The sequence below is a fragment of the Diospyros lotus genome, chromosome 8, assembly GCF_014633365.1.
Source record: "Diospyros lotus cultivar Yz01 chromosome 8, ASM1463336v1, whole genome shotgun sequence".
NCBI classification, from domain to species: Eukaryota; Viridiplantae; Streptophyta; class Magnoliopsida; order Ericales; family Ebenaceae; genus Diospyros; species Diospyros lotus.
In genome coordinates this window covers 35,195,111-35,208,849 of record NC_068345.1, presented here as the reverse complement: position 1 = coordinate 35,208,849, position 13,739 = coordinate 35,195,111, and the positions used below count along the sequence as shown (strand labels likewise).

At 38.6% G+C, this 13,739-nt stretch overlaps 1 protein-coding gene across 3 annotated transcripts in view; it reads right to left on the bottom strand.

Moving 5' to 3' along the window:
* LOC127807532 (protein ROOT HAIR DEFECTIVE 3 homolog 2) overlaps positions 1-10,582 on the bottom strand; it is a 108,517-nt gene extending 97,935 nt beyond the window's left edge. For 2 of the 3 annotated variants that reach the window (XR_008024726.1, XM_052345449.1), the window contains exon 1: positions 10,249-10,582. Coding sequence is in view for 1 of the 3 variants with exons in the window: in XM_052345449.1 (XP_052201409.1) it covers positions 10,249-10,402 (154 nt within the window). In the remaining 2 variants the exon portion in view is untranslated. Of the gene's footprint in view, positions 1-2; positions 595-10,248 lie in introns of those variants that run through there. The other variant, XM_052345451.1, reaches the window with a different exon arrangement.
* Between the last annotated feature and the right edge of the window lie 3,157 nt (positions 10,583-13,739).

Sequence of the window (13,739 nt, the reverse complement as noted above, 5' to 3'; positions counted from 1 at the left end):
ACAATATGAAATTATGAATATAGGAGAAGATGTGGGCAGCGGCGGCGGCAGCTTTAGGCCCTTAGCAGCTTCAACTTGAAGAGCTCAAGAGCAGATGAGAAGAGGCGAGGAAGAGAGGAGAAGACCGTGGCGTGGGCAGACTCAGCAGAGGAGAATAGAAGAAAGGGCGCGGCTGGAGACTGGAGAGGAAGATCGAGCAAGCAGCGAGCTGGAGAGGAGAGGAAGAGAGGAGGCAGGCGCAGCAGAGAGGAAGAGGAGGATCGAGCTGGGGCTGAAGAGAAAGAGAGGAGGGGGTCGCAGCTGGAGAGGAGAGGAAGAAGAAGATCGGGCGAGGGCGAGCTGGAGAGAAGAGGAAGAGAGGAGGCAGGCGCGGCCGCGCGGCTAGGGCTAGAGAGGAAGAGGAAGAATGGAAGATCGGGCGAGGGTGAGCGAGCAGCGAGGGCCAGCGAGCAGCGAGTTGGGAGGAGAGGCAAGCACGGTAGATGCTATAGTCGGGAGGAGTGAGGAGCGAGCTAGAGAGGAGAGGCAAGCGCTGCTGGATGCAGTCGGGAGGAGAGGCAAGTGCGATTGGGCTGCAAGATTTAAGTAGAAAACCTCAGTTTCATGAGGCACGCCTAGGCACACCTCACGCCCCAGCGCCTAGGTGCGCAAGGCGAGGGCCTCGCCAAAACCGCCTCGCCTTAGCCAAGGCGAGGCGCCAAACTGGCGCCTTAAGGCGCCTCGCGCCTAGGCGCGCCTTTGATAACTATGTGGTAGACTCATTCTCAATGTTGTTTACTGATAGACCAGCATCTAGAAGTGATGATTGGTTTTGTTGTCCCTCAAGATGGGCCTTTGAACGTCTAGAATACACTTGCAGAGGATTTTTAGCAACTGAATATGGAGTTGGAACATGAGGTTCAGCTGTAGTTTTTGGCTAAGAGGATGGCTGAGGAGATGGATTAGGAAAAATAGGAGAAGAGCTTGAAGGATTTTCCCTTATGCTATTGGAACTTGAAGGCCTAACAGGCAGAGAGGCTAGAAATTCTCCCCCTTGAGAGCATGAGGGCAGAGGAGTATCAAGGGAAGGAAAGGAAATAGGAGTAGGATCCGGGAGGGATGGAGATGCAGCAACTGAAACTGGTGAGGGGTAAAATTATTGGTCTTCATAGAATGTGACATCTGTGGAGACCAAGACTTGTCTTTTGAGAGGGTTATAACATTTGTAACCTTTTTGGGAGGGGGAGTACCCAATAAAGAATACATTTAAGGGCCTTGGGATCCAACTTTGTACGGTTAAGCTAATTATTGTGAACATACACAGTGCAGCCAAAAATTTTTGGAGGAAGAGAATGTAAGTGGCTAATAGTTGGGTAGAGAGAACAAATGACAGCAAGAGGGGTCTGAAATTTTAGGGTATTTGAGGGAAGTCTATTGATCAAATAAGCAGTTGTAAGGACTGCTTCCCCCCAATAGAAATGTGGGACATGAGTTGTGAACATCATAGCACGAGCCATTTCTAGAAGATGGCGATTTTTTCTTTCTGCCACACCATTTTGCTATGGTGTGTACGGACAAAAAGTTTGATGTAAAATGCCATGTTCGGATAGATAATTGGTAAGGTCATGAGAGAAATATTCTCGACCATTATCAGTGCGAAGAATATGGATGGAAGTTTGAAACATATTTAAGATAAGCTTGTGAAATTTCTTAAAAATGTTGCAAGCTTCAGATTTTTCCCTCATAAGGTACACCCAACATGTCCTAGAATGATAATCAATAAAGGTTATAAACCACTTAGAACCAGAAATATTAAGGGTTTTAGATGGCCCCCAAATATCACTATGAACTAAATGGAATGGTTTCGATGGCTTATAGGATTGAATTGGATGAGAAGAACGAGACTGTTTGGCAATAGTATACTGTTCACATGAGAAAGTTTGATTTTTATTGATGAAAAAATACGGATACAAAAATTTAAGATAAGGAAAACTTGGGTGACCTAAACGATTATGCCACAACAAAATTTTGGCATTGGTTGTGGCTGTCAAAACAGCCTTATTTGTAGACGAAAAAATCTTATCCTCTGTCAAATAATAAAGCCCATCCTTAGCTTTAGCATTGCCAATCGTCCTCCTCGATACTTGGTCCTGAAATAAGCAATATGAAGGAAAGAAGGTCACGTAGTAATTCATATCTTGAGTAATCTTGTGGACTGATAATAAATTGCATCTTAAACCAAGAACATATAAAACTGATTTAAGTTATAAACCAGGAATACAAACTGTTCCATGTCCTTTGGCTGGAGAAGTGGTACCATCTGCCATTGAAATGTTTATAGAGTCGTCACAAGGGGTGTATTCTGTCGTTGAACAGGCTAAACATGCCATATGGTCGGAAGCACCCGTATCTACTATCCATGTATTCTTAGAGAGTTTGGTAGAACTTAGAGAGTAATGGGGATTACCTTGTAAAGCAATAGCTGCCATAGGAGAACTTGGAGAGGATATACCTTGATTCAGCAGCTTATACAAAGTCTGGATCTGCTCCTCTGATAGGTTAAGGCTGGTACTGCTTCCTACGTCCTTTGGTGCATCAACTATGTAGGCAGTCCTTCCACTTTCCTTTTTTCCTCTTGGCTTCCAGTTAGTTGGTTTCCCATGAAATTTCCAACATGTTTTTTTTGGTATGATATGGCCTTTTACAGTGGTCACACCACTGCTTCTCCCGTTCTAGATTCCTTGGTTGACTCTCTTCTTATTTAAAACTTGCTAAAGTAGATTTTTGGTGAGTTAAAGGGGACTCACCTTGCTGATTTAGCATTATCTTTCTTCGGCTTTCCTCCCTCCAAACCTCAGCAAAAACTTCTCGAAGTGAAGGCAAAGGTTTTGTACCCAAGATTTTGCCTCTTACTTCATCCAAATCATGGTTAAGGCCGTGTAGGAAATCAAACACCCGATCTTTCTCAATCATCTTACTATATTTTGTAGTATCTGCAGAACATTTCCAATTAATGGTGTAAAACAGATCCATTTCATGCCAAAATTCAACCAAAACATTAAAGTAATCCATAACATTTAGATTACCTTGTCGTGTGATCCTAATGGCAGATCTGATCTCAAAGCATTGAGATGAGTTCTCCAAATCTGAGTACATGTCTTGGACTGAATCAAATATCTCCTTTGCAGTTTTATAGAATAGGTAAGTTCTTCCTATTCTAGGCTCCATCGAATTGATCAGCCAGGTCATTATGGTGAAATTCTCGGCTTCCCAGGTACCATATGTGGTTCTTGTGCTCGGTGGAGAAGGAGTAGAGCCTATTAAGTAACCAGCCTTGCCTTTTCCCTTGATAACCAGCATAACTGACTGAAACCATTCCCTAAAGTTACTCCCATTCAACTTATGGTGAGTAATCTGTATAGGAAGATGATCAATTGAGTTGCTAGAAAGATTTGTTGCAAAACTCGAAGGCAGAACAGACAGATTGACCGGATAACTTATGGCAAAAGCCTCGGTTAGAATGGGATTAGGTTGAGTATCCGTCATTGATGAAATAGGGTGTAGACAGAAGAAACAAATAAAACTGATTGATGAAGCAAGATGTGGACAGAAAAATAGAATAAAGGCTGCTTTAGGATCGAAGAGCAGGCTCAGATACCATGAAGAAATCTTCTTTTGGAAGAATAATACTCCGTCAATTATTCCCTTGAGAATGCCACAAATATATACACAGTGGATCCTAAGAATTCTTCTAAATTTTAGAGATTAGATTCCTACTTTGTAGGACTAGATTACAACAACCTTAAATACAAACAAATCTAATAAAAATGAAAGATAAGATATAACAACAATATAAATCAAGATAAATCACAGAAGATAAATCAGCCGATAACGAGCTTAGTAGCTCGACAACTCAGCCATTAGCTCGGCCCTCCATCAGCTCAGCAGCTCAACCTTCCATCAGCTCATCAGCTCGGCCTTCCATCAGCTCGCAAACACCAAATCCTGTTACTGGAAGGGGAAGAAGAGGAAGAATTAGCAGACGAGACCTTGGAGGTGGACGGAGAAGATCAAGGAGAAATCTCCCTCCATGCACTGAAAGGTTTGGCACACAACAAGATTATTAAGGTGGAAGGTAGAGCTCACCACTGTCCATTAATGGTACTCATTAATAGTGGAAGTACCCATAGCTTCCTGGATGAAGGTATGGCAAAGAAATTAGGGTGTGAGGTCTTGAACTCTCACCCCCTCTCGATGACAGTGGCTAATGGGAATAAGGTTTTAAGTCAATCATCGTGTTTGGGATTTTGTTGGGAGATGAATGGGGAGGAATTTGTGGCAGACTTGAGATTGTTGAAGTTGGGAGGCTGTGATGTGGTTCTTGGGGTGGACTGGATGAGAGGAGTGAGCCCTATTAGCTTCGATTTCAAGTGACCTTTGAGAAAGAAGGAAAAAGAAGGGTACTCAAGGGCAGTCAAGAATTAGGGGTGTGCAAGATGATAACAGGAAAGAGACTCCAAAAGATGCTCAAGAGCAAGTTTTCTCAAGTAGCGCAGCTATTCTCCATCCAAGCCTTGGGAGTCAACAAGGAAGGACAGGAGCTAGAAGGGGAATTGTCGGTTATAGTGAGCGGCAACCATATGACCAGTGGAAGGCACACAAAACTAACTCCCTCAACATGCTATTAATTGAGTTCAAGGACCTCTTTTCCGAACCCAACTCCCTTCCTCCTAGACGATTTTGTGACCATACCATCAATCTCAAGCCCAATTCCGAGCCAATTAATGTAAGGTCATACCGTTACCCCCCAAAACAGAAAACAGAAATAGAAAGACTCATCAAAGACATGTTACAAAAATCAATCATTCAACCCAGCCATAGTCTTTTTGTGTCTCCTGTGTTACTTGTCAAAAAAAAGGATGGTTCATGGAGGTTTTGTGTTGATTATCGATAGCTCAATGCCATAACCATCAAGGACAAGTTTCTCATACCCATTGTAGAAGACTTACTTGATGAGTTGAAACATGCATCTATTTTCACTAAGCTGAACCTTAGAGCAAGTTACCACCAAATACGGATGGAGCCTCAAGACATCCCTAAAACCGCTTTTAAAACCCACCAAGGGCACTACGAATTCAAGGCAATGCCCTCCGGACTCACCAACACCCCAGCTACCTTTCAGGCGTTGATGAATCAAATATTTGAACCCTACTTGTGTGAATTTATTTTAGTCTTTTTCGATGACATTTTGATTTATAACCCCTCATTTGCCAAGCACCTAGACTACTAGAAAAACACTTTTGAGGTCCTTAGACTCAATAAATTGTATGTTAAGGAGTCCAAGTGTGCCTTTGCACAGAGTCATGTGAAGTATTTGGGCCATATAATATCTAATGTAGTGGTAAGCACTGACCCTAGCAAGGTAGCAGCCATGGTGGAGTGGCCGAAGCCTCAAAATGTTAAGGGATTAAGGGGATTTTTGGGTTTGACTGGCTATTATCGTCGGTTTGTCAAAGATTATGGCATAATCAGCCGGCCACTAACAGAGTTACTGAAGAATGATGGCTTCCAATGGAATGACAGGGCCGAGGAGGCCTTTGATAAACTTAAGAAGGCTATGAGTGAGGTGCCAACACTAGGACTGCCAGATTTTGACAAACCATTCGTGTTGGAGACTGATGCCAGTGCTTCTAGAGTTGGGGTTGTTTTGGTCCAGGAAGGTACCCCTAGCATTTCTCAGCAAGGTATTAGCGCCTCGACATCTTGGGTTAAGCATATATGAGAAGGAGCTATTGGTTGTGCTGATGGTTGTAGATAAATGGAGGCACTACATGGAGGGAAGTAAATTTGTGATCAAAACAGCCCACGAGAGTTTGAAGTTCTTACTTCAGCAGAAATTACATACTCAGTTGCAACGTAAGGGGATGACCAAATTAATGGGATTGGATTATGTAATCCAATACCAGAAGGGAAAGGAAAATCTAGTTGCAGATGCATTATCGAGATGCTACGAAGAAGGGCATGTTGTCGCCCTCACAGTGGTAGTTCCAAATTGGCACCGTGAAGTGGCTTTGAGCTATGAAATGGATGAGAGCATCCGGGACCTTCTGCAGCAACAAGTGGTGGATCCTAATGCCAAGCAGGGGTATACCTTGACCAATGGCCTTATCCAGAATAGAGGAAAGTTAATGATAAGGAATGATGAAAACTTGAAGAAAAATATTGTAAAGGCGCTGCACAATTCACCAATAGGAGGACACTCTGACATAGTCGCTACCTATCACAAGGTCAAGCAACTCTTTCATTGGTCGAGGCTAAAAAAGTTTGTGACGGAGTTTGTGCTGAGTTGTGATGTCTGCAAAAGGTACAAATCAGAAACGGTGGCTACTCCATGGTTGTTACAGCCATTGGACATATCAGGAGGACCATGGGAAAGTATCTCAATGGATTTCATTGAGGGCTAACCCAGGTCGGAAGGGCGGGACTGCATTATGGTCATAGTGGATAGATTTACAAAATATGCCCACTTCATAAGGCTGACACACCCCTACACAGCTCAAGAGATAGCTAAAGTGTTCCTAGACCAAGTGGTGAAATTACACGGAATTCCTAAAGCTATAGTCTCGTACCAGGACAAAATTTTTACTAGCCTGTTGTGGAAGGAATTGATGGGCTTACTGGGGATCCGACTCAACATGTCGACGGCTTACCATCCGAAATCTGACGGCCAGACCAAGAGGGTAAATCTGTGCTTGGAGACCTATTTAAGATGTGCTTGTTTCCTACAGCCAAAGTCTTGGCATAAGTGGCCCGCGTTGGCACAGTGGTGGTATAACTCCAACCACCACAACTCCATCAAGAGGTCTCTTTTCGAAGCCCTGTATGGGTATAAACTAGCCTTGCTGCCCGATCCTGGGAACTCCTCTACAGTAGCAACCTTGGATGCATACCTTCAACAGAGGCAGCAAGCTTTCCGGACACTCAAAACAGAATTGGCCAATGCCAGGAATCGTATGAAACAATTTGCTGATAGAAGAACAAATGAAAGGGAATTCCAGGTGGAACCGTGGGAGATTGGGTACATTTGAAGCTTCAGCCGAGCCATCTAAAAACCTTACTCGAAAGGCCAGTTCGAAGCTCAGCCCGAAGTTCCATGGACCATTTTCAGTGCTAGCTCGAGTAGGAAGTGTGGCTTATCGATTACAGCTACCAAATGACTCCAATATACATTCGGTCTTCCATATATCATTACTTAAAAAGGCAGTGGGACAGCAACCCGTCAACCCAAGGTTACCCCATGTCCCAGATGCAGATGGCAGTCCGAAGGAACCTACGGCCATAATTGACAAGAGAGTCATCTACAAACAAGGGGCTCCCATCATTCAAGTGCTTGTGCAATGGTCTAACCTACATTCTGACGACAATACTTGGGAATACCTTCCGGATATTCTCAAGCAGTTCCCTCAGGTAGCAGGCCTTCTCAGCATTTCTTGAGGACAAGAAGATTTTGAAGGGGAGGGTAATTGTCATGTGTCACGAGATAAGGAGAGGGTGCTAGTGTAATTGGGTTATACTAAGGGTAGTAAGGAGTATATTAGAAAGTATACTTTAAGGAGTTGTAAATTGTTTGTTGTTGCATTAGGGAGCTAGTACATTCCCAGCAACGGTATTCTGTTACCGCACATGGGATGGGTAGGATCAACTATATATATGAGCAGTCATTTCTCCAATGATTAATGAATATTCTCGGAAGTTTCCATTCTTTCTCTTGTCTCATCTCTCTCATATTCTCTCTCCCTCTTTCTCTCTCTTTCTTCTTCTCTGTCACCATTCTTGATCGTCTAATTGATCGAGTAAACCAGTCAGATTCTCGGGAGCTGACAAGACTATCGAGCGATTATCTATTTATTCTCTTGTTTTGTATGTAACTTGATGGAATTTATTTAATGTTTTTTAAAATTAGTTGTGCAACTAAATTTGGAGAATCAATCAAAATGTTTCATCGACAAGTTCAGCTCCTGCAAAATCATATTATCCAGCTTAGACACATAGCAAAAATGGTCGCAAGTAAAAGAATAACACCACTTGCCTCTATCAAAGTAAACGTATAAAAGGTGGTGGAATTCTAAGTCGAACTACTCTTGTTGGTATTAAAAGGTGAGATTTATTCTTGTTAAAAAGTGTTTGGGGATGTTAAGTGGCTAAAGAGAAAAGAAAAATTGATGAGGGATATTGGACATGGACAATCAGTTGATGAAGATGAAGAATATGCCCCTGGAAGTCGCATTTCAATAGGTGACGAGTCATCTAGAGGAAAAGGAGTTGTCACACAGGAGGGAAGAAAAAAATGAGAAGGGGTCAATTGTTTTACTCTAAGAACTACCCTAGGCTCCCAACCATATGTTAGAACTAGAAGTGCTTTGGCTTCTAAAAAAAGTAGTTGACCAAGCCTCAGTTGCTAGATGATGGTATGTTATAATTGGGAGCACTGGAAGCCTTATAATCCTCCAAGAAACCGATCAAACACCCCTCACAATCACTCACAACTCATCGGCCAACAAACCACAACACAAACATATAATAAAGAACAGAAATTAATCAAGAACATAACAAGAAATGAAACACACAAACTACATGAGGAGACAAAATTTTATCCTGGCTCATTACACGTGAATGGCACTACATCCAGCTCTGGAACCACCTTCGAGAGCAGTCTTTATTTGTAAGAATTCGATCAGTACACCAATGGCCCTTCTCTCCCTTCTATTCCCAGGCGCCACAATTGTTTTCCCCCCAAGATTACAAAGCTAACAGCATCTAGCCTTCCTCTCTGAAACAATCAGCACTCGCAAACCATAGAATGGGAAAAAATCTACTACGCACATGCACCCCTTTCCCTCTATTTATAAAGGTGGGCGGATATCCCAATAAAAACTATCAAATATTTATAGTTTAACCCCCCAACTATCACTAATTACATGATTGGGATATAAACATCTATTTAATGCTTCATTGGCCCTCAAATACACTGATATAACTGATCTTCTTATCCTATACTTGAGACAACACTTAACATGGTATGATCCCAATCTTTCATTTAATGCAGCTCAATCTATTTGTTATCAACCCATTATAGATGCAAAGATGGCAGCTGGAATTATTCAAATTAAAAAGCCATCGAAAGTTAATGTATGTTCAGCAATGGCTAACAGGTGGACTAGTAGGGCTGACGCAAGGGCAGTTCATAAATTTCCTTGTTTATTATCCTGAAGGTACTATGTTTTTTAGGCCAGTTGATGAAGCCTTCATTGCCATTTCTAATGTTTATAACTGATCTCCATGGAGGAAATGGAGCTCTCTGCTTGATTGCTTAAGTGCTTTTACGATAATAAACAATATGGTAAGTTCCCAATAAATTGACCAGTTATCTCCAACCTTGACAAATAGAGGCCTCTCAGCATGGGACCTCAAGGACCTGTGGATTAGAAGTTAGAGGTATGGGATTCCTCAAGACAAGACCATGCTCCTCCCTCAAGAGAGTTTGGTCCCAACCAGTCACAATAGAGAATATCCAACAGTCAATGGAGTATAGATATTGGTTTTTTGCATTACTCCCACGATCCAAGGTTGACCACAGCACCCAGTCAATGGAGTATAGACCATAATTGGCTGCCTAAACCCTTGGGTATCAGCATTATGGCCTGACGCCTCCACTAAAAGGGTCTTCAAGAACAAATGAGTGTTCACAATACACCTTGTCCTTCAGCAGACTCGCTCTCTCAGCACCACTATCAAATAAATTCAAACCCCCTCCCCACCCCCCAAAAGAAAAAGAAAAGACAAATCAGACGTAGAACTGCGATCAAATGCTAGGTATACAATCTAAGTGCCAAACTCTAGTCATAAGTTCTAAATGCTACTCAAGGATCAATAGGCTAAAATAACAACGGGGAAAAGGGCAAAAATTTGGTCCGAAAATAAAAAATCTGGCACTTGAGAACTAAGAGCATCTCCAACGGAACACCAAATTGGTGTCAAAATACACTCCAATGAATACACCAATTGGTGTTGGGCACAAACTTCAATCACCAAATTCGGTGTTTAGTGAATAGTATACTAAGAACAAATAACTGGAAATGGACAGATAGACAGAAGGGGGCCAAACCAATTGAAACGTTCTTAATAACAGAATAGGCTGATTAAGATCGACAAGATGAAATCAACTACGTTGATCAAACAGATAAACGAGCACAAACCCACAATACTTACCGCTGCTTTGGGGGCCCATGATTGAGACGACGGCGTAGGAAAGTCCCAAGTCGTAGAACTTAACAGCGTTCATGAACTTATCGAGACCAGCAACGTTGAATTCGCCATTGGCATCGATCAGTTGTGTGGAGTACCAGCTATCCACTTCACCCATCCTCGTCTTCGAACTCGATGTATGTACGTACTAACCGCTTGGAAATTACAGACGAGTCGAGTAAAGGAAAGAAAAAGGAGAGGAAGACAGATGGGGAAGCAAGGAAAGAATCCAGAAGGCGGTCGAGCTTGGAAATTGGAATATGAGAGAGTGAGAGAGAGAGAGAGAGAAGGGGGAGGGGGGGTGGGGGGGGGGAACTGTAGACTTGTCGCTTACGGCAGATGAAAAGGATGTAGTAACCTTGAAATGCGAGGACTGCATCTGCATCCAGTAGTTTATTTTTTTTTTTCAAGTGTTATGATATTTTAAATAATATTTATGCCATATAAAATATAATACACTAGAATGTTCATGAATATAATGTGTGTATAAATAGTATTTCATTTTTTTTAAATAACACGTAAATTTTTCAAAATTTTAAATAATTATAAAAATTAAAAAAATATACAATGAATATCCTTATAATTTAATACTATGTTACTATTCTTTTCTAGCTCCGAGTTAATCTTAAATAATAAAAATTTCAAAATATTCCTATAATTTAAAAAAAAAAATTCTTATATTTTTTTCTTTTCCCTTATTGCCATTCTTTCCCGTTTCCTAACAAAAGCTACCGACACAATTGCAGTTCCCCTACAAATATAACGACATTAAGAGTGTGTTTAATTACATACATTTATCATAGAAAATATATAAATGTGTATTATTTTTCTATAAAAAATAATCAAACATTCTTAATTTTTTTTTGAAAAAATGTGTATGGTACAAGCATTTAAACCTATTTTCCATAAAATTCATTTTCCAAAGGGGTGTAATAGTTTTTTTTTCTAGTCAATATTACCTAAAATTAAATTTCTAAGTAATACAATCAAACACACTTTAACAGTAATTTTTTTTTTGCTAAAATAAAAGTTAAAAAATTTAGATTCATCATTAGTGATTAACTCATTGTAGATTACGATAAGCCCATAATGGAAGAATCTTAAAAATCTAAGTCATTTCTCTATATTCGAACAACTTAGCATGGGGTTCTTTGTATCTATCAAAATTGGCTTTGATTTTGAACTCCATATTTGAGTTTCAAAATTAAACCCAAATAAGGATTTGATTTACTTGTCTAGTTACAATAGTTTTTGCCTGTCCTCAACAACCATTAGTTGTTTTTTTTTTTTTTTTAAATCATATGAGATATGAGAGAGAATGAACATAAATGGTCATTTTATTTATTTGTTTAACAATATAAGAGATTATTACTTATGAAATAATTTTCATAATTACTATATCAAACATCAGTTTGATTATTTTAATTTTTTTGTTAATTTATAAGAGTAAACTATTAGTGAGATATCATAATACTAGATCTAAATAACATCTAAAATGACATTTTGACATACTCTTGCATATTATAATTTATAATATAACACGATATCTTTATTAATATCTCTCCATTATATTATGAATGAAACCCTATATTTTTTGTTAAATATCTCATTTTTTAGTTGTTAAGAATACATGAGAAATATTATTTAATATAAGATTTTTTTAAAATTATTTATAGTCCTTATATTTCTTAAATGGGGACTTTAATTAATCAAATATAGACTAACACGTAACTTTACTATATTTGATTAATATAATATACTAATAATAAAGTATGGTGAGTTACATATCATAAAACATGAGATGTATATAGTAAACATATGAGTGATTATTAGTTGAACAATGTAACAAATGTAATGTTAATAACAAATCATATGACTAAGATAATTAATAATTTATTATTAGTTGTGATTGTATAAATAATCATCTTATTTGAAGTAACATGGTTGTCTTGTATATTAGTATTTGAGAATTGCTAGAATATGTGAACTTACCATAATCATGGGTGGGAATGTTCTGTAGTGGTTTCTTTCGATTAGTATATGAAAACGTATGTTTATCAAATAATATCCATTACCTCCAACGTTAGGCAAATTTCCTATGCGATTTTATGTTAGAATATGATAGGAGAAGTCATTGGCCACTACATGAATAATTGAAAAAAAGTTTTCAATGTATCATCTCATATCACACCAAATAAAATTTATAGCATAAAATGGAGTTAGTGAGTTTTAATGAGTCCGTGACTTTCACTTGATCAAGACATTAGTAATGAAAGAATTAAATTACATGGTAATCATCAGTGAAATAGATTCACTCTTAATTGACTTCATTGTCATTTATATTGTATTGAGATATTACTAGATGTTACTCAATAATGTAATGATATTTTGAGAATGTGGAGAGATTCTCGAAATATATTGAAAAAATTCAATTGATGTCAAAGGAATTTGATGTTTATTGATTGTTATTTGGTAATAAATCTAAAAAGTCACACACACCGTAAAGTGAAATAACAAAATAAGTGAGCTTGTTATATTCTTTAGTTCCATTTATAATTAACGGATGTCATTATGAGTTAATGGATGATCTACATAAATCTGGGCATGGCTTATGACATAAAATATATTCATTAGATATTTGTTTTGAATAAAAAAAATATTTACGATAGTTTTTCAAGTCTTGAAAAAATTGTTGATTGCATTTTAAAAAATTAGAATAAAACTATCGATTAGTTATGAAACTATCAACAATTTTTATTTGACAAATTACAAAAAATAATATGAAGTTAATGAAAGATCTACTCATTCCTCGTGTTGCTAGATGTTAATCTTTCATATCTTATGGATATTAAGTGGATTTATTCCACTAAAGAATAAAAATGTTTTCTTCATGAAGAAGCCTTGCCTATAAATAGATAAAATAAACTTGAGAATGGTCTTCTTATTTGTCTTGGGCTCTCTCAATTCTTCTTTCTTTCTCATGCTCATGAGTTGAGCTATTTATATCAAAGAACGTATTCAAGCTTGTCATCCATTTGGTGGATCTTAGCCAGCACAAGGAAAAACCAAAGGGTTTTTGTTGCTAGCTTAGTGCGGACAACGTTGGACCACCAAATTTGAGGAAGAGTTTGTCAAATAAGTGAGAAAACTGACTCAAATGCCTTGTATTTCCCATAGATAACTTATACTTCATTTTGAATTTTGATTCAATGGTTCCATATTTCATAAATTACTAAACTATACAGGTTTTCTTCTTGATTCCGCTACAAGGGTAGATGCACGTGTGAGCTGTTTTGGATTTCAATACAGGGCAACTCATTATTAAAATTAATATTTTAATATAAAAAATAAATTTTAATGTAAAAAATAATCTTTAATAATAATTTAGTAAAAAAAAATTATAACCCATTCCAAAATATATAATGTGCAGCTCTATATTTAAAAAGAAAAATCAA